Source organism: Lytechinus variegatus, chromosome 1 (genome assembly GCF_018143015.1).
Source record: "Lytechinus variegatus isolate NC3 chromosome 1, Lvar_3.0, whole genome shotgun sequence".
Classification (NCBI taxonomy): Eukaryota; Metazoa; Echinodermata; class Echinoidea; order Temnopleuroida; family Toxopneustidae; genus Lytechinus; species Lytechinus variegatus.
This window is the reverse complement of record NC_054740.1, coordinates 22,299,297-22,324,819: the sequence shown is the minus strand read 5'-3', so window position 1 is coordinate 22,324,819 and position 25,523 is coordinate 22,299,297. Positions and strand designations below refer to the sequence as shown.

At 34.8% G+C, this 25,523-nt stretch overlaps 1 protein-coding gene across 3 annotated transcripts; it reads left to right on the top strand.

Moving 5' to 3' along the window:
- Positions 1–1,562: 1,562 nt before the first annotated feature.
- LOC121409374 (arfaptin-2-like) lies at positions 1,563–25,523 on the top strand. 3 transcript variants are annotated; one of them, XM_041601319.1, is made up of 7 exons: positions 1,563–1,755; positions 4,103–4,462; positions 16,306–16,326; positions 18,257–18,438; positions 19,214–19,572; positions 20,396–20,570; positions 21,541–25,523. In XM_041601319.1, the coding sequence occupies exons 2-7, from the start codon at positions 4,192–4,194 to the stop codon at positions 21,694–21,696; spliced, it is 1,164 nt and encodes a 387-aa protein (XP_041457253.1). In that variant the 5' UTR covers positions 1,563–1,755; positions 4,103–4,191; the 3' UTR covers positions 21,697–25,523. The 3 variants fall into 3 exon arrangements, with proteins under 3 accessions (XP_041457253.1, XP_041457246.1, XP_041457260.1); XM_041601312.1 differs by lacking the exon at positions 16,306–16,326 and adding an exon at positions 13,110–13,166; XM_041601326.1 differs by lacking the exon at positions 16,306–16,326.

The window sequence follows — 25,523 nt, the reverse complement described above, 5'->3', positions numbered from 1 at the left end:
CCCCCCTCTTGGCAGAGCAAAAAATGTAATTTCTAACTATACTATGGATGTCATAGTTCATTTGATCTTATTTTAATGAAAATCATGATGTTTAATGCTTCAGTGAGCACCCAATTATGCAAATGAGAAGAAAGTTGAAGGCCTTGGCCCCAAGGGCGCCGGAAGCGGGGGGCAATTGCCCCCCCCCCCTCCCCCCAATAATTTTTTTTTTGGCGGGGGGCAAAACGAGATTTTGCCCCCCCCCCCCCCCATGTGCCCCCATAAAGTAGAAAAATGATGAATTATTTTAAGACAAAAGTAAACGATGAAGGCACTTTTCTGCCTAAATTTCGCCCCTGACGGGGCAATTACATATCATAGTAAAAGGGGGTTTTTAACTAGTTTGGTCATATTATTGATATATAAAGAATCTTCTGGAATAAACAAAGACAATATGTAGGCCTGCTTGGCAAATCAAATATGCAAGTGCACAGCGAAAAAAGCTGCTAACGACATTTACAACATTGAACGGACAAGCGTCCAAGGTTGACACACCTGTTTGATCGTGAAGAGTCTAGACCCATGCATGGACCATGCTAGACCAGACCAATATATAACTGAAGGGGTTCACTTCTGAACCCAAATCAGATTGTTAGATTGGTTGCAGATTACTTTACAGATTCAGCATACAGACAGCTACATGCAGAAGAGTTTATATTTTATGCTGCATAGACTCATGTTCCTGTATTATTTGTCATCATCATCACCTTAGTTATCATCTTCAATAAATGTATATATGAACTGTACAGGCTTTGTATTGACTCCTTCATTTTAAGTCTGGTTGAAAGTTAAAGTGCAATATCGATCCAACCCCAACACAACATTACAGACTATTACTTAATTAAAAAACAACAATTTTTAAATCAAACAAAATAATGAAAGCTCGATGTCCAAGCTGAAATATCAGTGCTTTGTATATTGACTTAAAAACTTGATATTTAAACTATATATCAGCCTATTGAGCAAGATGCGTATCTCATCGAACATGCAATGCTCTTATAATAATTTATGCAACAAATACAGCAACCAGCTGTAGATCTCCAGGATCATCAGCGGAGGAAGAAGAAGAATGCGAGCACGAAGCACGGAGCGAAAATTTGATATATTGACATATTTTTTAAAATCATTTTCCAAGACCTTATTTTATTCTCTTGTCTCCTTTCTCTTATTTTTTCCTCTTCTCTTTCCACCTTTCTTTCCCCTACTTTTACTTTTTTCTTTCTTTCCCCTTTCATTTTTTTTGCTCCGCCAATACCCGGGGGGGGGGGGTTGGCCGGGCCCCTCGGCCCCCTCAGCTGCGCTGCATGGATTTCCCGGGGATTTCCCTATGTTAAGATTGCTTTTGTTCTAAGAAGGATGATAGCATAGTCACAAATTTGAACATAGGGATTCGTAAGATGATTTCGAACATAACACAGGAAGATAATTGGGGAGATATTCAAAGTCTCAATATTAGCATCAAATTCAACTAGGCCCTATACGTTTAATATTCCAAAATTGAGTAGCAGACCAATCGCAATGTGTGCGGTCGCCTTTCGGTCTTCGTTTTGTAGACACCGTGTACCCCCCTACGAATTGGATTATTGGTCACCAATTCCCACCGAATTTGATCCCATCCCGTTCGTAGACGTGGCTGAATCTGCCTAATAACGTTAGTGAGCTAAAAATTGCCTAGAAATATCGGGTCAAAATCAGTCTTCATTCGAGGAAATTGAGGTATGTGCATACATGTAGTTATCATATTTGTAAACTGACACATAATGAAAGCTATCCGCGTTACGAAATTTAAGTAAAAAAAGTGTCGGCCACCGGCGAGACGAGTGGTGAACATGTCGTTAGTCATGTTAGTACGGTACCGTACCGTACCGTACCGGTACCGCCCGGTATGCCGCGCGCCGGCGTGTGACGTGTGTAACGTATCGTGATTTCTTTTGCATGCAAATGAATACGGTATAGTCACGTATTGTATTACCGGACACTATCATATTTCCGGACGCGCATAGTACTGCGTACGAAATCAATTTCGTACCGTGAGACTTCCGCAGTTCAATTTCACAGATCAATTAAAAGAACAAGTTTGCAAAAACAAGGCGAAAAAATCCAACTTTTACCTTATTTTTCTCTAAAATGACAGAAAATGCTTAAAATATCATATAACATAGTTTTGCATTAACAATTGATCCCAATTGATCTATTTTCTGATGGCAATACGGACCTAATTTCGGGCCTGATTCGCCGAATTTTAATCTCGTCCGCTCCATCGATCAGATCGTCGACAGCGGCTAGTTCTCAAGGTATATCCCGGCCGTCCGTGCGCGAGGTAGAGAGCCGTCAACGATCGTCTGCGCATCGATAGAACTTGACTGAGGGGTCACGATATGAACGAGCATAAATACTGGAAAGTGCCATATCGAACACGCAATCAAAAATTTTAAAAAATTAAATTAGTTAGCAAACACCAATTTATTACAAAGATCTGCTCAAAATCGATATAAGAAAGCAAACCAAAACTTAGAATTTACTCATGAGATGATATATCATGAAAAAATCACACCAACTTTTTCTTACACCATTATAATTAAGAATATTTTTACCCGTCCGTGGCGTGTCCGGAATTATGATGTAATTTGTCACGCACGAAAATAATTGTTTTTCGCGGAGGGGTATGCGGCAAGTGCGGTGCAAAGAAAACGGTTGGAAAATATAAAATAATTTCATCATATTCATAATTTTCAGAATATTTGGAATAGCAAGGTATAATTTTTCTTCATTGTATTTCCTCTAGTTGTCATTTTTAAAGCACTGAAATAAAGGTGTCCGGCAATAGGATACACTGCCATACATTCTTTCACAAATCCTCGATAAACCTATTTGAATAGCTTTTGAATTTCCGGCCATAAATTTCGTCATTTTTAGGGAAAGGCCAGTTTGGCCTAGACAGCTGGCAGCTGTCTGTTTCAAGGAGTTTTTTAACATTTTTTTTATTTTTCTCCTCGTACACAGACGGCTCGCTATCGTGCAGCCACCATTAGCCAATTACTGAATTAGGGGACTTGCAATGCAAAATCCCCCCGTCGGGGCTCTTCAATTTTTGTCTTTAATGAATAAAAAAAATTGAAAATTATTGCAACCAAAATGCAAATTAATAATATACCCTCTTGGCATTAATTGCCAAAAAACAGAGAAAAATCAAGTTAAAAGGAACAAAAACAGTGACTTACTTGGCTGTCACGCAAATTCACTTCCCCGTTTTGTCCGATCTTAAGTACATAAACATATGGCCATTGAGTCCCCTGTACAGATCGCGCTAGAACTTCGGTCTCTGTATTTGGTGAGTGAAGCCAACGGAGTTCAGCTGAACAACCAACATTAACAGAGACCGAAGCTTTTGGTCTAAGTTTGGCCTTGAATACCTCGTATTTTGGAGGGCATCAAGGCCACTACAGCTACAGAGGGCACCAACCAAGCTAGGCCAAAATATTTTTCCATGAATTCTGAGTGAAGCCGAGGGCATCTAAGTACTGTAGTCTCGAGGATGCAATGATGATGACTTTTAAAATCCTAACATTTACTTCTTCATCATTGACGTCTTGACACTCTTCCCATATAGAAGATATAAAAGATGTATTTGTCAGGATATCAAAAGTCATCATCATTGCATCCTCAAGACGAGCATCGAAGGCCAATCTTTTTAGGTATCCTTTTCTTTAGATGTCAAATGTACTTTTGTACGGGGTGCTACTTAAAGCAAGTGAATTTCAATATCTAGTTGGAAAATACTTGCCCGAATATATTTCACTTGCCCGATCATCTTGTTGTATTAAGACTTGTACAAAATAAAAGGGATTTAAAGAAATTTTATTCGAAAGAAGTCTATTTACAAATGATAGAATTTCAGTTTTTAGGTATTTTTGGTATTTCATCTTGGTTTCTTTAAAATTTCTGTAGTGGAGACATGTCACTTTAAATATACTACTTATTTTACATGAGTGGAATGTTAATGCCTTGAATGAATGGTTTCATGTTCAAAGTAGAATTCAAATGGCATTTAATTTTCCTCCAGATTTCTTCATCTAATTACCTGAAGGATATTGTGTGGAGTAGCATTAAGATCAGGAGTTGATTTAAAAGGAGTCTGAGGATACCATCAAAATGAGTCGAGAGAACGGAGCTGGATATGAGGAAGAAGATTTGGATGATACCTTTGAGCAGGATCTTCATAACATGATCCGTGATGGAGCCGGTGGTATCATGAACCCATTACCAGGATCTACAGGTGGAGGAGCTTCTCTTAATGCGAGTCAAGGAAACAATAGATTTACAGGAGTAGATCTTAACAGCCCTCAGAAAGGTACACCACCACCATCAGCTATCAATGTTCATCCAAATCCTAATATTGGTACAAGGCTTGCAAATCCAAGAGGTAAGTTTAATAGCATTCATCATTTATCATTCCCAGATTCCTTAATTTATTTCACAATTACTTGGCTCTTTCCTCCTTTATCTTCAGGGAATAATCATTTTTGCATGATTGGTTTTTCTCATTGACCTCTCCATTCTATTGTCGTATTTATATCCAAATCACTAAATATTTTGAATTGAAAAATAAGTTGATCTAAATTTCAATTCTTTTTTACCTTTTGAAATCGTGAAGTATAATTTGAAATCTATTAGGGATTTCCACAGAATATTTCATTTTTAGCTCGTCCGGCCCAAAGGGCCAGATGAGCTTTTATCCATCCACAATTTCACAATGCTTCTTCTTCATCATTTCAAGTCTGATTTCAATTCTGTTTGCTTTATATGATAGCACTAGGTGGGGGATTTAAAACTTCTGCAAATGATTTTAAAACTCATTAAATATGCTAATTTATGCACATTTTTCAAAATTCACAAAAAAAAAACCTTATTTGTTGACCGATTTTGATATTTTTTCACTTTCTTCTAGTAGATCCTCATGAGGTTCACCAAAATTCTACACAGAATTTTGAAATTTCGACCCCAAAAAAATTCATGCAAAATTAATTTATGTATATTTTGAAAATTCACATATTGCTTTTTTTTAATTTGTTGACCATATTTGATTTTTTTCTTCCATCTAGTAGAGCTTCATGAGGTTCGCCAAACTTGCAGAATTTTTGAATTTTGAGTAGAAAATTATGCTAATTAATGCTAAATTTATTCATAAATCACAGAAAATGCTTCTTTATTTGAAGAGCTCACTTGCAAAGGTTATGTCCATTTTTCATCAAATTTGATTTTTTTTTTTTGGTCTCAATGTATAGATTGTTAGTAGCTCTATATTATACCAAAGAAAAGTTGAAATTCCCATTAAAAAGTGATCTAAAATGGCAAAGAATAATCACTTTTTTTAAAAAGGGGTTAGGTCCATTATAGTTTGCAAAAGATGTTAGGTCTATACCCGGTTTTTTTTGGAAAAGAATACAAAAAGATGAAGACATGGGGATTTCTTTTATACCCAATTTCATGTTTCAGTAAGGTATCACAAAAATTTAGTTTCACATAAGAATATTGCAATATGGAAGATTTTGCAAACAAACTATTCTGAAGAGCTCATTTGTCAAAAGGGGTTAGGTCCATTGTTCATAAAATTTTTATTGTTTTCTGTCTCAAACCTCTAAATTATTAGTCATGATAAAAACAACAAAAATCTGAAATTCACATGAAAACATGAATAAAAGTGGTAAAGAAAAATCACCTTTTTAACCCTTGACATTTTTCGCAATAAATCCGCAGCGCAAAATTTTTTGACCACGCAACTTTGAGACCAAAATTGTGATCCCCGGGTACGCGATTTCGAAATTACACAAACTTTCGTAAGTGCATGCACACCCAAAATTACTCAAAAACGTGAATTTGTGTACAAATCCAATGCAAATAGTGTTTTTAGCCAAAATTCCTATATGTATCATTATTTTATGGTCAAAATAAAGTCCCTGACGATTTCCATTGGAAAAATAATTTTGAAAAAGTCGAAAAACAAAGAAATACTTAAGAAATTTAGAAAACAACAGAATACATAAGAAAATAAATGTGATTTTGAAATTTTTTAAAATGAATTTGTTCAGATGCCTATCTAGAGTAAAACAAAAATTTGCATTTTAGAGGCATTATTTTATTCATTAGAGCAAACTTATGATTTTACACATAAATTAGCATCATTAATGAGCAATGAGATTTTTCGCAGAATTTGATAAATATAGATTTGTAGATAATGCCATGGGTAACGCGCCTGCCAATTTTCGCCACGATAACGCAATCGACACCCGAGATCATAAGGGGGGGCTGAATCACACCCCCCATCTTCTTAGGCGTCGAAATAGCCCAGTCTATTTAGGGTTAATCAAAATAGATTGGATTCATTTCAGTTTAGTTGCATAAGGGGATAGGTCCACAATTATGATTTTAAAAGATTATATAGAAAAAAAATTGAAGACAAGTAGATTTCTTTTATACCCAATTTTATGTTCACATGATAGGGTAGTACATGTACATTATGAAAATTTAGTTTCTCGTAAGAGTATTGCAGTAAGTGAGAATAAAAAACATGGATTTTCTTGGAATGGTAAAAAGTGGACCTAACCCCTTTTGCAACTAAACTCTTCATTTGTTGACCGATTTTGATATTTTTATCTTCCATATGGTAGAGCTGCATGAGGTTTACACAGAATTTTGAAATCATATGCAAATTTATATGAAATTTATTCATAAATCACAAAAATTGCTTCTCTGTCATTTCTGCATCAATTTTAATTCTGTTTCCTCAATTTATGTCACTAATATAATTTACTATAGTATCAACTGGGCTGAAATTAAAAATTGTGTTCAATTTCGTTGCAAGATGCCGGATGAGCTCCACATCATTGATGTGCTAGTTATAATTTTGGGTCATTTAAATCTCTAGGCTACTGCTACAGCATAGATCTTTTGACATTAATTTGGTTTTAGTTGTATCCCCCGAACAGAGTTCGGAGGATAAGTGGATTTGCCCTCATCGCGCCGCCGCGTACGCCGCAGAGATTTCCTTGCGAGCGCTCTACCAGCTGCATTTCTTCTCTGATCATCTTCAAATGTGGCATGAAGGTCCATTATGGTAAATCAAAGCCACCTATTGATTTTGGTGTGGGCGGAGATATTGCCATTGTAACAAGAGTTTTTGTGGAAATAGCAGAGATTTCCTTGTGAGTGCTCTACTGGTTGCATTTCTTCCAATTATCTCCTGATTTGTCATGAAGGTCCATTATAGTAAAGCAAAGCTGCCTAATGATTTTGGAGTGGGTGGAGACATGGTTGCTATGGTAACCATATTTTTGTGGAAAAGATGGTAAAACCTGTAACTTATGCTTTTTTTCAGTTTGTCGTAACAGTTGGCACACAGAAGCAATATTAGAAGGTGAAGCGAAGATGCCTATCATTTTTGTCGGGGGGTCTTAAGGTTAGGTTTATAAAATATATCCAGATTACTCTATAATTGTATTCCCCAACAGGTGATACTGGACAATATTTTAGGTACTGCAGAGTCATGATGCTACGTCATATTATTGTCATCAAATCTGGTACCCACAGGCCAAATGTGGACAGGGTCATTGTCGCCATCATGATTGTATTTATTTTTCATGTGAGCTGTATATATCACAATGACAGATCATGCGGTGGGTTCGGGTGATACATGTGCTTGGCCACGCGACCTGCCGAGCATCTCTAGTTTAATAATGATATTGGTTGGAAATAAAACTATTTGCTGTCTTAATGCATGTAACGTACATGACAAACAGCCAAGTAGCTTTATTGTGATTTTGATAACAAGACTACAGTAGCCCCAAACTATTATATTTTTTAATAGACACTTATCTTATTACAATCCTAAAAACTTGTTTCAGGAAACCAGTAGTGTTCCCATTTGATCACACGACGTGGTTTTCAAAACCACTTCATGGATAATGATCTTTTTGCTACAGGGAAGCTCTCTGTTTGAATCTGCTGCATAGGTACATGTATTTTACACACAACTTGCACAAAGATCATTTCCCAAAGAACGTTTGTGTCCTCACTTTATGTGAAAACCAGTTTAACAAGGCAAAGCGATCTTGAAAACTTCATCATGAGGTGGTTTTCCTAGCTGGAATGGAAGATCGCTTCGACCGTTCTCATTACACGTCAAACTACATACATGTACTCTTAACTAAACTAGTTTTAGGATGGTAATGAGAACAGGGGACTTAGTCTCCAATTACTTTTGGGATGTGAATAGATTACATTTCCGATCCTCAAAAACTAAATATTTGGCCGAACAATGTTGTTATCTGTAGTTCATTTCATATTTGATGTCTGACATTAACATGTGTAGGGATCCCAGTTTTCCATTTTCTAAAAATAGAATATAAGCTCAGAGATACATGGTTAAACTTTAATAATATCAAAGTCCAGACCGTAGTAAGTCATGATTATATCTAATCAACATCACTCAGTATTTTATCTTGTTTTTCATGCCATTGAAAATTAATGATATTAATCATTCTCAAGCACAGCCCCACCTCCCTGCAGAAAATGAGTCTACGTCTAAAGTTATTTGCTGAAAAATAAACTTGTCACATTAGCAAGCATAACTTGTAGACATAAGGTAGGGGAAGGCGGGGTAAGATGAGCCACCAGCTCCAGGCCGATAATGAATTGAGTCAGGCATTGTGGTGGTGTCATATATTGATTACCCAAATTGTTACTAAACCCTTAACCCCACCACATTATTTTCAACTTTGAAACAAAAAGTACCTTTTTATAGAGGGAAAAATACGAATTTCAGCCAAAAAGGTAAAAAACAGTGTGAAATAGATTTATAAACACACACGTCTTTAAGTACCGTTATAATAAAGACATGATAGCAACATTGTTAGTCCAGGTATGGATCTTCAATCTTGTCATAATCTTTTTACATGATAGATGCATAAGAAATGTGTGGATACAAAATTATCGCATTAAGTTTGGAATAGGGTAAGTTGAGCCAGAAAACATGGGGCAAGTTGAGCCATGGTAATGGTAATGTATTTAAAAAACAAACAAACTTAAAAATCCATCAATATGCAGGCTGAAGGAAGCAAATTTACACAACTGTTCATTTCCTTTTTATAGAGGATGTTAGTATTTATAGAGAATTAGCAAGTGAAAAGACTTTAAATAAAAAAAAATGACATGCTGGTTCTTCCTCCATACATTTTGTGCATAGTTTTTGTGGCTCAACTTACCCCAGAAGGTGGCCCAAACTTGCCCCCATCTCTTTTCAAAGGTGACAATGACTTTCAGTGTTGGGGTAGAAAGTTATATACATGTAGTTGAAAAATATTTCAGAAGAATTAAATTTTAAGGCAAGGTACTTATTTCTACAAGATTATTACATGTAATCATATCAATTCTAACATGCAAAAAGGGTCACAACCACTCTTCACCCCATCTTTTGTCATACATTTTTAAAAATGAATGGAACTGTAAATGGACTTGTACATGTAAAAAGAAAATAAAAGTGTATGTATACACTTTTATTTTCTATTAGTCATTGGAACAGTGTAATAATTATGATACCAATTGTTCAGCATACATGTAGTAGAGTATATTAATACAGTAGCTGTGCTATTTTGATCCTTTTTTTATTTTACATACTTGTACAAATATATGTGGAAATTACAAAGTGAATTTGCTTTTATTTCTCTACCATGAAATGAGGTACTCTATATATTGATAACAGTTGTTCATTATATTATTTGTTTTCATAATTATCAATTATTCATTAATTGCTTTCGAGATTGCTTTTGGCAAATGTATACATTTTCAAGCCAAATGCTTGAATAGACCTACATGTATTGTAAATGTAGGTCTTATGTTTGGGCGTGTTACCTTTAGTTCCGAGCCCCTCCCCTTTCAGCATTGAAAAGGCCCATTTCTCATGCTTAATGAAATTTAAATGTTGACCTCTAACATTTTCAAAATTAATTGAAATAGTTTAGAGCATGCATCACTCTGAAGGCAAAATGCAATAAAGCCATCTACGTATACAATGTACAGTTACACTTTCCTATTCCCATGTGTAACGGGGTCTCATGCCATGGAAGGATCCATGCGTGTTATTAATGAAGGTGAGGGGGGGCTAGGGGTGATAAATGGTGGATTCAAGGGAAAGTAATAGAGTGATAGAGGATGGATACATGATAAGGGGGAGTGATAGAGGATGGATACATGATAAGGGGGAGTGATAGAGGATGGATACATGATAAGGGGGAGTGATAGAGGATGGATACATGATAAGGGGGAGTGATAGAGGATGGATACATGATAAGGGGGAGTGATAGAGGATGGATACATGATAAGGGGGAGTGATAGAGGATGGATACATGATAAGGGGGAGTGATAGAGGATGGATACATGATAAGGGGGAGTGATAGAGGATGGATACATGATAAGGGGGAGTGATAGAGGATGGATGCATGATAAGGGGGAGTGATAGAGGATGGATACATGATAAGGGGAGTGATAGAGGATGGATACGTGATAAGGGGGAGTGATAGAGGATGGATGCATGATAAGGGGGAGTGATAGAGGATGGATACATGATAAGGGGGAGTGATAGAGGGTGGATACATGATAAGGGGTAGTGATAGAGGATGGATGCATGATAAGGGGGAGTGATAGAGGATGGATACATGATAAGGGGGAGTGATAGAGGATGGATACATGATAAGGGGGAGTGATAGAGGATGGATACATGATAAGGGGAGTGATAGAGGATGGATACATGATAAGGGGGAGTGATAGAGGATGAATGCATGATAAAGGGGAGTGATAGAGGATGGATACATGATAAGGGGGAGTGATAGTGGATGGATACATGATAAGGGGGAGTGATAGAGGATGGATACATGATAAGGGGGAGTGATAGAGGATGGATGCATGATAAGGGGGAGTGATAGAGGATGGATACATGATAAGGGGGAGTGATAGAGGATGGATACATGATAAGGGGAGTGATAGAGGATGGATACATGATAAGGGGGAGTGATAGAGGATGGATACATGATAAGGGGGAGTGATAGAGGATGGATACATGATAAGGGGGAGTGATAGAGGATGGATACATGATAAGGGGGAGTGATAGAGGATGGATACATGATAAGGGGGAGTGATAGAGGATGGATACATGATAAGGGGGAGTGATAGAGTATGGATGCATGATAAGGGCGAGTGATAGAGGATGGATACATGATAGGGGGGAGTGATAGAGGATGGATACATGATAATTGGGAGTGATAGAGGATGGATGCATGATAAGGGGAGTGATAGAGGATGGATACATGATAAGGGGGAGTGATAGAGGATGGATACATGATAAGGGGGAGTGATAGAGGATGGATGCATGATAAGGGGGAGTGATAGAGGATGGATACATGATAAGGGGGAGTGATAGAGGATGGATGCATGATAAGGGGAGTGATAGAGGATGGATACATGATAAGGGGAGTGATAGAGGATGGATACATGATAAGGGGGAGTGATAGAGGATGGATGCATGATAAGGGGGAGTGATAGAGGATGGATACATGATAAGGGGGAGTGATAGAGGATGGATACATGATAAGGGGAGTGATAGAGGATGGATACATGATAAGGGGGAGTGATAGAGGATGGATACATGATAAGGGCGAGTGATAGAGGATGGATACATAATAAGGGGGAGTGATAGAGGATGGATACATGATAAGGGGGAGTGATAGAGGATGGATACATGATAAGGGGTAGTGATAGAGGATGGATACATGATAAAGGGGAGTGATAGAGGATGGATACATGATAAGGGGAGTGATAGAGGATGGATACATGATAAGGGGGAGTGATAGAGGATGGATACATGATAAGGGTGAGTGATAGAGGATGGATACATGATAAGGGGGAGTGATAGAGGATGGATGCATGATAAGGGGGAGTGATAGAGGATGGATACATGATAAGGGGGAGTGATAGAGGATGGATACATGATAAGGGGGAGTGATAGAGGATGGATACATGATAAGGGGGAGTGATAGAGGATGGATACATGATAAGGGGGAGTGATAGAGGATGGATGCATGATAAGGGGAGTGATAGAGGATGGATATATAAGGGGGGGTAATAGAATAGAGGATGGATGCGTAATAAGGGGGGAGAAATAGCGTAGAGGATGGATGCATGATACATGTAAGGGGAGTTATAGAGGATGGATGCATGATAAGGGGGAGAAATAGGGTAGAGGATGGATGCATGATACATGTGATGGAAGTACATGTAATTCTATGATAATGAAGAGGATAGTGGCTGGGTCAGTAATTAGTAGTCATGCTTGTATTTAATCATCAGGTATTATATTGTAATAATGAGGAGGCTAGTTTACTTTCAGGGCTGTGTAATACAGGGAAAAGCAGGTGTTTCATTATGTATTAATGCACATGTGTGATGCCTCACCAGACAAGGCTTCAAACATTGTCAAAACATGTACACACGTGTGCATGTGGAGTGTTTTCACAACTTAGAAATTCTCAATGAAAAACTAAATGCAGTGAAACATTTTTCACGAAACTGTAAGGTTCATGATTTTTTAATTAAGAAGTTATACTGTCCACATGTATGTATGCTTGAAACCTAAAAACATGCACACATTCTGAAGCCTCTGAAAGTGTATGCTTTTTTTCAGGTTTGCATGCTTATAATGTAGACAGAACAATATCATCCTGGATTCCTGGTCCCATGCAAATACATTGGAAATCCATGTATTGATGTAGTACTGATAAATACGACATACAGTTATGAATGGTTTTTTTTTTTAATACGTTACATGTATCATTGTAAATATTTAAAAAAACAAATATTCATAACATATTAATGAAGTTTGTTAATAAATTCAATGACATTTGAATCCGATGTGTTTACTATAGATCAGCTTTGGTAGTTTCTTCCATCTAGGTTCTCCCCCCAGTAGATTCAAATGATAACATTCTAGAATCATTTTATTAATCAATATCTTTAATACCAAGCTGCCCGAGGTTCACGTCTTGTAGGTTCCTATGCAAATAGGCGTCCCTTCACCAAATGTAAGTGATGTATTCCAAATTGATGGTTAATTGGATACACTAACAAACAAGTAAAGATATTTAAATCCTAAAATTGTCTGTTTTAATCACTTTTTTGTTTCTTTTTGTCTCATATATTCTCACTTTTACACACACGTTTAATTTAAATTTGTATGTCAGTGGCACCAACAATGTTTGTCAGTTGAGCCCAGTTTCCTAATGGGCTATTCCACGGTTACTCACGTTACATTTGGAGACACCTTGACTCATACTTGGACCTGTAACTCCATTATTATTGATAGGAACTAAACATCTTCTTATCACAACAAAGTACACAGTCTGACTATCCTTTGTATAAAAACAAAACTTGGGAAATTTTATTATGCTCCTGGCAAATCTTTGGAATGTGTCGGTTACTCACGTTACATGATTTGGACATGCATTGAATGAAAAGTCGACATTTATTAAAGTGAAAAGTCTCCTCATGCAAGGCTTTTATGAAAGTTGATTATATCCATTTCAAAGAAGTATATTAGGGAGACAAACTTTGTATATAATTAAAAAAATAAAGAACACATGGTTTTTACTTGGGGTGCAGATAATGTGGTTACTCACGTTACGGTTACTCACGTTACATTTTGTCCATGTATGGTTAACAACACACATGTCATTAAAAATTCAATAATGTGTGTAAAATTCATTGCTAGGAACATCAAAAAGAGATTTTATACCAAAAATTGGAACAATTGGAGCTTTATTAGGGTGTAGGAGGGAAAGTATGATTTCGCTTACTAATTATGCATAAATTAGCATAATCGCTTACCAATTTGCATGAAATAAATTACTGTATAGTATTGCAGATTATGTCCAAGACAACCTGCACGCAAATTTTCGGCATGATCGTGTGGCCAATGGCCGAGATCTCAAGAAGGGCCTGGGAGGCCCCCCCCCCCCCCCCCCCCCGGGCCATATCAACTCCCAAAATACCCCGGTCTAGATAGTTTTACAGGTATAAAGGGCATTCAATGTCTTGTTCGAACACTCGGAAGTTTGGTTAATCAAAACCAAGCCTTACTAATGCACTCTCGCATTGTGAATACTTCTATTAATATTCATTTTTTTGTGTGATTGTATGACTACTGATATTTTGATGAACAAAGAGTCACATCAAAGAGGTGTACCCTCATTTTGCTTTTAATTAATCAAAAATAACTTCACAACTCACCATGAGACTTAAAACTTGACATCCCACAGAAAATGTTACCTAACTGAATAATTTTTACTGGTTACTCACATTACATGATGGTTACTCACGTTACAAAGTTACTCACGTTACAGTTTTTCTTCATCATTTTTATAAAAAAATTGTACTTTTTAATGATTTTGATAGTCATCACTGTGTCAAAGATTGTTTGAAGGAAGAGAATTTAAAATCCCACCAATTAACTGTGAAGAATTTTCTCTCAGAAAACAAAGTCAGTTTTTTCGGTTACTCACGTTACATCACCTCAACAGGTTGCAATATTCAGTTTTGAATGAGTACTACAAATTAACTTGAAAAGCTGTTGTGTATTTTAAGTAATTTGACCCTTCTAAACTTCAGAAATATATAAAGTGGTATGTTGTTGCAATAACAAAATGGTAATAAGGCATATTTCATTTTTCACTATTTTTCTTGTATTTTGGTACAAAATGGAAGACACAACTTTTGACCATTTTTTTCCAAAGTATACATATGAAAATAAACTTTTTATTTCTTGTTCCTGAAACTATCATGTATGAAGGACTTAAAGTATTAAAAAATTCAAGAAAATATTGAATTTGAATTTTTAAGCTCATGTCCACCAACCTGTGGAATTGCCCTAATACTTGCCTGATGAGATTCTTAAAGGGATGGTCCGGGCTGAAATCTTTATATCTTAATAAATAGAGTAGAATTCCCTGACCAAAATGCCTAAAATTTCATCAAAATCGGATAACAAATTATAAAGTTATTGAAGTTTGAATTCAGTATTTTGTGATTTCAGTTGTCATGAATATTCATTACGTGGGCTGATGTTACATTTACACTTTCCATTTTCTTACATTATTACATAAAATCATAATTTTTTCATTATTTCATACTTGTGTGAATAATATGTCTCCCTTATAATAAAGTAAGTTGCAGCACTAAATCAGTTGTCAATCCAATTTTTCTAGTTCTTAGAGGAAAAGATTTGAATAAACCTAATTTCATATAATAAAATACAAAAGAACAAGTGGGGATGTGACATCATCAGCCCATCTAATGAATATTCATGACTGTTTTCGCAAAATATTGCTAAACTTTAAAAATTAAATAACTTTGTTATTTGTTATCCGATTTTGATGAAATTTTTCGGCATTTTGGTCAGGGAATTCTACTCTATTTATCAAGCAATAAATACTTTCAACCCGGACCATCCCTTAAGAGGCATCTCATTCATGAGGCATGTCTGTATGACAAGGAAGATCAAGCAGTTTTTATTAAAGCATTTCTTTGTAGACAACCTCGGGTATAAAATTTAGAAACACAAGCCAATCATCTGACTCTAACATTTCAAACTCTGTGTAGTCTGATTCTGATTTTGAAATAGAAAAGGGGAGACAATGCAATGCCTGACTGATAATATGATTAGTGAATAAGCTTTAATCAGACCAGATACTGTAGTGTACAACTAACAGTCATTTTTACCAATGAGTGGCAGCCATGTATGGCCTATCCACAAAGTAGCTACATGTAGAACAGAAAGCTACAGTTGTCTGTGATACAGACAATAGGGAGATGAGCAAGAGTCCTCAATGCAGGACTGAGGTGTAAGACTTGGCATGCCTGAGTACAATCATGTACTATGTACACAATTATGTACAATGCATGTGGAACCTTTAATTAATTTACATCAGATTTGAATTGATAATATTATGCCACCTCCTTATCTGCACACACACTCTCATTTTAACCAGCTTTTATCACATTCTACATGTAACACAGATCCCTTCGTCTCTCATTTTTATTCAATTCTTATTTTGGGATGAAGGTAGCCTATGTATTGTTTAACCTCCTCAGTAGCTTTCATGCATGCTAACTTTACTCCATGTAGAATCTCACACCTGTTTGAATTTATCTTTTCCACACTCACAGAGGGAGAACAAGAAAGTGAACGTAAGCTAACATCTGTATTTATCATTCAGCATGCTTCCCATAACCCATGAGTGATTGTTTTCTTTTTTTTCATAGCTATTTTCTTTGTTTTATGTGCATCTAAGCCTACATGTATGATGTTGTGTGTTTGTTACATGTACAGTGTATGTGTACAATGTATTTTTTTTTCTGAATTATTTTTCTTCATTGGGACAGTAGTTAATTGACAAAATTGTTAATAACTTAAAAGGGAATCCAACTTAAAGAAAAACTTGTTGGTACAGGAAAAAGAAAAATCTGACAAGTTGATAGGTGGAGGTTTGAACAATATCGGACAAACAATAAGAAAGTTATGATTTTTTAAAAGTTGTAAATATAGGTAATCACTGTACCCATGGAAACTTCAAATTGGCCACCTATGTGATGTCACAGTGATGTACATGTAAGGCAAGGACTACTCATCCATGTACTCCAATACATAAAATGGCTAAAATGTCATTTTTCAAAAGTTTTACTTTATGGTTATACTGCCCCAAGGGAATGGGTACTAAGGAGAATACCTCAAATCCCTGATAATTAATAGTACATGGCCAAAGGGAAAATTGTCCTTGCCCCTACATGTACATGTAGGCATAATATACTGTTAAACACAGTTGCCAAATTGAAATCTACATAGCCTGAAGGATCTCAATTTAAAGTAGCCATGATATTGTTAGTCTGATTTCTTTCAAATTTTCACCATTCTGTTTTATTTATTTTTCTCCTTTCCCACACTAACCAAGGCTGGATTCTTCTTTAATATTCCAAATGGAAATACATGGTGTGTGTTTTTTTCAGGTCTGCATTGTACATGTGCATGTACAATGTACCTACCTGTATGTTATTTCAGGATATGTAGATGGAAATTTATAGATTTTGAAGCAATTTACAGTTATTCTCTGTGAACCTACATAGTATAGTATAGTATTTGTTCAAACCATAGTATATAATACACAAATGTAATACTGTACTGAAAATGATGACTTCCCTGCCTTGTAATAAGTTTGATTTTCCAGAATCCTTTCAAAATGAGGAAATTGCATAAATTTAGAAAAACATAGTTTTGCTTTTTGAAGGTGATAAATATAACAATGCAAATCAATAGTTTTTACTATGTACACACATTTAATGGGTACCAGCAGATCTCGCATATTTCACTGATCAAATCCCCCTTAATCTCTTATTAATGGTCTTACATACATGTACATACATGTATTAAGCTGTAAATGCCTACATTGACACATTTAACAATCTGCTTTTAAGACAAGAAAGATGAACATTTGTGAATTTCATGTATTATACCTGGAATAGATGGATATTTCTTCTTTTTTCCAAGTATGAATTGATGTACTGTATTTCAGAATTACCAGTAGGCCTAGTTACAGAGTGAGTTTTGATAGATTGTGTGTGTTGCATACTTGCATTTTGTCCTGTATTTGTGTGCTAATATTAACTCTAGTCTGTGTGTAGTGCTAGTTAGTACATGTATAATCTTATTAATCATGGCACATTTCTAATTCTAATACCAAATCCTAATTTTTATATTTATTGTTGGTAACTAGATATGATGAGAAATGTAAGAAAAATGAAATATTTTATTTTGTGTAGTTTATAAATGAAAGCTTGTTGAAATATTAACAATGAATACAAAATGTTTTATTATTTACTAGTTTGCTTGGAAAAGAATTTCCTTTATATTCCATGGCAAATTGGCAGATACAATATTGTATTAGTTGTTTACAATTGCTAGTGATGTGATTTATTGAAAATAATTTAACAAGTTAGTCATGTTTACAGTTTATGAAATTCATGTAAGACAAAATCAGAGCTTTTATAAGCATGAATCAATGAATGAATAAGTCTACAGTTTGAAATACTAATACATGCATCACCTTATTTTTCTTTTCTTTAGCATCACCTATACCAGGCCAAAAATCATCAACAGATTCACCAGTAGAGAGTGGTCATGGCTATAGCAATCCAATGTCAGGTTCTAATGGAGACCAGACCTCATCAGCTATGGCTAAAGCTAAACTTGATAGCTTCAAGAACTGGAGTATCTCAACATATAAATGTACTAGACAAATGGTGCAGGTAGGTAGACTAAAGACTGGTCCTAATAAGAACAGGTCTCGGTCTTACATGTATACATAACACTTTAATTAAGATGGCATTTTTTGATAACTGAAAATATTTTTCTCTAAGCATTGGTTATAAAATAATGTGTCTGTTGATCTATACCGGTACTGCGTTTTAAAGTAAAATCAGTTTTATGATAAAATGTACAGTGTATGACCCAGTTGCTAGAATTTGATTTCACAAGATCAAAACGTTAAACAATCTATAATCTTATGCTCTGATAGATTTTTACCCAAATCTGATGAAATATTTTCTCCCATTTTTTTTCTTATCTCAAAATCAACTTGACTACAGGGTGAACATCCCCTTCAATATGCAGTTGATATAAGATTATTTGTGGCAATTAGATTTGTTAATCTGTTCTGAACATTTACGATATACACATAGTTGCAGTGATCACTGATTTCATGAGAAAGTATTTAACACGAAGGTCCATTGTCACTGTATCATTTTAGATCTAGATTACATAAACTTCACTTTTCAAAAAATCATATCTGATCTGAAAAACGATCACAGATGAGCATGTGGGACAATGTATTATTTTGCTTGGTATAAGACCCTGCATCTGGCTGGACTACCATGCTTAGTTTCTCAATTTCTTCTATAAACCTTTGATAAGCACATATTCATTGTACTTTTACAGACCCTTGGGTGATCATTTTATTGGATTCAATAGGATTCAATCTTGAAATCATAACGAATGTGTTTTATTTATTCTTTAACGTGACAGGAGAAGCTTGGTAAGGCTTCTAGGACTGTAGACCTTCAGCTTGAAGCACAGATTGAGGTCTTAAGGGACACTCAACGGAAGTATGCCCATATCCTCAAGCTAACCAGAGCCCTGACCAATCAATTCTACCTGGTAGTCCAGACACAAAGATCTCTTGGTGATGCTTTTGGTGAGCTATCTCAGAAGTCACCAGAGCTACAGGAAGAGTTCACGTATAATGCCGAGACACAGAAATCACTTTGCCTAAATGGAGAAACATTGCTTAGCGCCCTCAATTTCTTTACATCAAGTGTTAGTACACTCTGCAATAAGACAATGGAAGACACACTGCTCACTGTGAAGCTCTATGAGTCAGCAAGGTAATTAATTATTGATAGTTTCTCTGGCCCATTATGTATCTGGATTGAAGCAGGCTTCATGCCTGCAATTTCAAGGTGCCCTCATTCATTATACCCTTTTACACATTGGCTGAGGCTCGCAATTGTGTGTCTACTCTTTGGCTGGCTTCACATCACCTATTCATGTGACACAAGTCACATTACTGATGTTCACTATCACTTCCACCTATAAACCTGCCTGAGTCCAAATGGGGGTGTTAATTAAACCAACTGCTGGACTGAGGCCAGACTCACACCAGCTTCAAACCACATCCAGAAGTGAGTCAGTCAAATTCAGTGTCACTCAGGCTTAAAAAAGGGGTATGTTGGACATATCTGAGCTGCTTTTGGGGCCTGCCTCAGTCCAATTTTGATGTATGTATGTAATGGGCTTCTGATAACATTGAGCATTACTGATTACATTGAGCATGTTTTGGAGAGAAGTTTTGGGGTTTCTTCTTTAACACAATCAGTCTTTTGTTATAATAGCATCCCCAATGCTGGCTTAATACTTCAACTCAATACTCCAAAGACAGAAATTCCTTTTCAGTGGCATTCATCAAAGGAATGTGACCCCCCCCCAAAAAAAAAAAATAATAATAATAATAATAATTATTTAAAAAATTAAATAATTGAATGAATTACATGCACAAAGAGAGAGTTGATGATGTTCACACACTCACTGCTTCTCTTTTTATTTCATTATGTGATTAAATCATATTTCAGTTTTTGTAGATCTGGCAATTGAATGACAATAAATTTTAAATTTGTATTCCTATTTGGAATATTTGTATGATCTGTGCAGGATAGAGTATGATGCTTACAGAGCTGACATGGAACATTTATCATTAGCACCTAAAGATGCTCAGACCCAGGCTAGACTTCATGAAGCAAGACAGAAATATGAAACACAAAAAGAGAAGTTTGATAAATTGAGACAAGATGTATCAGTCAAGCTAAGATTCCTGGATGAAAACAAGGTGTGTACAATCATTGAAAACATTTTAATTTTCACCATACCATTTTGCTTTAGTGAGGGATTAAGACATTTATAGTACTCTGTTACATTAAGGGATTGAGACATGTGTATTAATCTGTTACAGTCATAATCCAAATACTTAACCCTTATTAAAACTGAGGGGGGTCAATTTGACCCCCCCCCCCTCGACAAATTTTGCCACTGTGCAAAATTGCAAGAAACAAAAACATAAAAACAATTTCACAAGTGCAACAATTTCTAGCACTGTGTGCTATTTTCTTCTTGGTTAGCATTTGTTGTTACCAATTGGTTTTGTTGTTTATTTCCCTGCCAAGAAATCTCTATATTTACAATACATGGATTGTAAAGGGATGTCTCTTTTCAGCCAAAATTAAAAATAGAATGTTAAATTTTTCAACATTTTTTTTAGCTACAGAAAACACAGTTTTAGTATACAAAAAGGGTCTGTTGTATATAGATGATTTTCCTACTTTTTATCAATCAAAAGTTTAATTCCTTAATAAAAGAATTGCAATAACAGGTTATTTTTAATTTGTATTTTGAAACCTCACCTCTCCAATAAATTTTCCAAAAGCATCCAGGGAGTCAGTATACAAAGTCTTACTACAGATTGAAACTCAAATTGTAAATGGTCACCAGTTTGTGTAGTTAGAGGAATTTAAGTTTGATATAAGGCAATTCAGTGTTTATTTTGCAAACAAGATAATAAAAAAATGCAAATAAACATTGTACTGTATGTGAGTTGATACAAAATAAATTTTGTGGATTTCCATTGAGGTTATAAAAAAACCTGTATTGCTGGATCACCATAACATAGTCTATTACAATCATTTGTTAAACAAAATATATTCTTGTTAGAATGATGTTATTGCAGTATTTTGTCTCATTTTACTTCTATGACTTAAACAAAGACATTACTCAAACCTTTTCTATGTTTTGTCATGTTTTAGGTGAAGGTGATGCATAAGCAATTACTGTTGTTCCATAATGCTGTAGCAGCCTATTTCTCTGGTAATCAACAAGCACTTCAAGCAACACTCAAGCAGTTTAATATCAAACCTAAAGCACCTAGTGAGATGCAACCATCATTCCTTGAAAAACAGTAGAAATCATGTGACCATTGTTCTACCAATCACTGATCAGTACACATGTAGGTGAAAGTAGGCCATAGCAATGCAAAGTTGTTATTAATGATAGTGATAGGGGCAACAACTGTGATTGAATCTGGTTACTTTTAAAGGGGTTTATGCATATTATCTAAGTATACTACCCCAATCATTAAATTCAATCAGTTGACCATTATCTATATCTTGGCTCCTAGGGAGTATTTCACTCATTTATCATGTGAGGTATTCACAGTGCTTGACAAATAAAGTATCCCCAATGTAAAGGTTTACAGACTATCATTGACTGCATGCTTTCATACCATCATGGCTTGCTCCAAGCTACAGAGTCAGAGGTTTGTAGGTCGGTCACAGCTTATGATTGGTGAAGATCATTCCCAATACCAAAATAACTGCAGGTTTGACAAAACCATTTACATATCAACAGAATCAATTCAGTGATTTGTAGAACATAGGTTTGTTATTACTAATAAAATACATATATCTTATGAATGCTTTTGTCTTGTATTCATTTCATGTGATATGATTTCTGTACTCAGACCTGCCATTACTTTTTTGTGATTTTTTTTTTACCTTTTCCTATGAAACACCGGTACCTGTAACATTTCTTATTCTTTATTTATTTATACTTATCCTGGAATAATTACAAATTTGTTTTAAATATGTGAAGCTCACTCAAGAATAGTGTCTAGATTGAAAATAGACTATGCATGTCATTGTGCCAAAATAGCAGATGGAGAAAGAAAATAAATAAAAGAGGAATGTAGTATTGGGAGACATGCAGGATCATTTTAAATATCTTTGGAATAAGGATTTATAGAATATTCAATTACATTCAGGGTATATTAATGTAATACTGAGAAGTTTCAGAAACTGTCCACAATTATATATACATCCAGACAGTCATGTTTTAAGCTAGAAATATTACCCATGTAATGATTAATCTTGTATATGTTGCCTTTGTCTTTTTGCATGCCTTAAATTTGTATCTAAAATAAGCCATTCCAAAACTATCAGACAATTCATCCCAGATTTCTGTGTGATATACCGTGATATTTAGAGGTAAAGATGTATAGCTAAATAGTTGTACAGGTTTCAAAATAAGTACTATTGGTGAATATGTTTTTACCTGATGAAAGACATTTTTAGTAATCTCATTTCCTCAGGGCCCTGTTGCTTAATACTTCTATGGTATCTTTGCCATTTAATCATAGCTGCCATGGCAACCATACTCGACAGTAAGTCAATGATTCTATGGAAACGGATGACAACTTTTCCATAGTAATCATTTTCGCAACAGGGTGCTGAAACAAACTTTCATATTTCAATATTTGTACCCTTTATTACACCAAGTAACAACTGTTTATGTTGATAAGAATATATATATTTAATTGAGAGTATATACAATGAATTATATTACCCCCTCCCTTTATACAGTGTGATAACAAAGGTGTACAGTGTAAATGATAGGTTCTGTACAGTACTCTTCTGGAGATTTTTATCATTAATGTGAAAAGAAACATGAAAGTAGAAATATGATATTTGATGACTAGATCAAATTTATTTTGCAAGATCTCTGTTAGCCATAATGGGATGCTTTTGAATCTGCTAGAAATCATTACTATTCATTCATTAATGTTACAGGTTTGTAATTCTTAAGATATGTTAATTCTTAGTTTAATTCAGGAAATGTTACTCCTCATAATGATCACTGATTGATAACAGAAGTGTTTCAACAAAATTTTCTTTTTTTTTTTTCACCATTGCCTCATGAAAAAGAATGTAGTAAACATAAAATATAGAGTGTTAGCAAAGTTTAGACATTCTAAGCTTCCCATAATTTACAGCATAGACTTACACTATGGCTTTAGATTATAGCCAATGGGTCTTCCCACTGTCTACCTTGACTGGGTAATTAATGTACTAGTATTACATCTATGGAATCAGAAGATGTAATATTCAATGGTCTAGTGGTGTTGAAAAAAAAACCCCAAATCAGCCCTGAATGTTTAAAAATATTTTAGAAGCATGTTATTCTCATTCAACATGATTAATTACATCTTGGGACTTAACTTTAATTTGTGTGTGCTGAAAAGGTCATACATTTATTATCATATTAGGTGAATGTTTAGTTTTGGTTCGTGAATGTCTTGCATTTTTTTTCATATCAATGTTACTGGTGCTGGTCTGAGAAAAAAAAGTAGAGACAGTATTACTTGAAACCTTGCCCCTTTACTAATTATGTTATAGGTAATCTTTGTAATTAGTGATAACAAAATTATAGATCAATCTCATTTTGTCTCCTTTATTCCATATTTCTTTAAATCCTTTCTTTGTCATAGATCTATAGTAATTACAAGATAGTTATATGATTTTTACCATCATTAGAAATATATGTATATTTGAATATTTCAATTTTTTTCTTTAAGAAGGCATTTTATGTTACATTTAAGATCTGCTTCTCCTAATATGATATTGATATAATATATCATGTAACCCCATTGCTTGCATTTGATTTTAGCTGAGATTATTTACTTTGTCTTTGCATATTACTCTGTTGGCTACTGGAACAAGATAACCCTGTACAAAGCCTACAGGAATTACAGAACTCAGTAGGGTTACCATAAATGTTCTTGTTTATACTCTCTACTTCCACGTAATCTATGATTATACAATCCTGATTTACTTTTGCTAATGTTTACATTTAAAATAGTATGTAATATTAAGTAAGTCCGTTTATTATTCAACTTATTTCTTTAACACAAGGTATTCTAAATGAAAAGTGGATATGAAGATCAGGATTCGATTACACAAACTTAAGTATACTGTGTTCCATGCAATCAATTGCAATGAATTGCAAACAATAAACAGGCAAGGTTAGTGTTATGGGGGCCCTGGCCTTGTTGTCATAATTGATTTCATAGTAAATTACTTATAAACATATTTTAAAAAACAATGACTAAAGTTCTAACTTAAAAAAAGATGTAAGTGATAACAGCTTTTGGAACATGTCACCTTTTTGCAGGTAAATATTGATATTGTAGCTTGGGTGCACAAAATTATCATGGAGCTCAATAAGTCAAAGTGCCAGAATATTGCTGCCATAAATTGTTTCCTTTGACATTTTGTAGTGGTTTCATTGTTTGAGATCAATTGCTGGGATTATAGCATAACAGTTTTTAAAATAACTAGTCTTTGAAAAAAATCCCCAATATTTGAGATACAGTGATATGTATCATTTATATACATATGTAACACATGACTAAATGCTGTAAAATAAACATTGTTTAAAGAGGTTAACAAGTAGCAATATATAGAGCAGTTAGAATATGATCATTGCATTCTCAAATGATTAAGACAGAAGAAATTTAAATTGTAGTAAATGCCATAGTTTGAAGTATCATTTTCATTCATCGTTTGTTATACCGAAATACATTCCTGTATATAGTGAACTTATTTCAGACTAATTATAGAAATGGTGATGGGAAAGGGTCAGTTTAATAACTTGTTTGATAATATTTCAAAGTCAAAAGAAAACCAATCTTTATTTCATTTTTTTCATTGATGTTTTCTTAGTTAAAGAGTGCAATGTAATAAATTATTCTGTTGAAAAAAACTTCATTTTATATTTCATTAATTATGTTTGTGTTACAAGGGGCTATGTTAGATTCTTGTAGAAAGCAATATATATATATATAAATGATATCTGTAAAGTTCATAACGAAATATAGTTCAATCATGTTAATAAAACTGAAACCAGTCCTGCAATAAGTGATTTAGACCTTTTTTATCAATAATAAATGCTAAAA

Coding starts and splice junctions, on each gene's coding strand:
- LOC121409374 (XM_041601312.1), top strand. CDS start 4,192: ATGAGTCGAGAGAACGGAGCTGGATATGAGGAAGAAGATTTGGATGAT. Junction 13,167..18,256: donor TAGGCGTCCCTTCACCAAAT/GTAAGTGATGTA, acceptor TCTTTTCTTTAG/CATCACCTATACCAGGCCAA. Junction 20,571..21,540: donor GATTCCTGGATGAAAACAAG/GTGTGTACAATC, acceptor GTCATGTTTTAG/GTGAAGGTGATGCATAAGCA.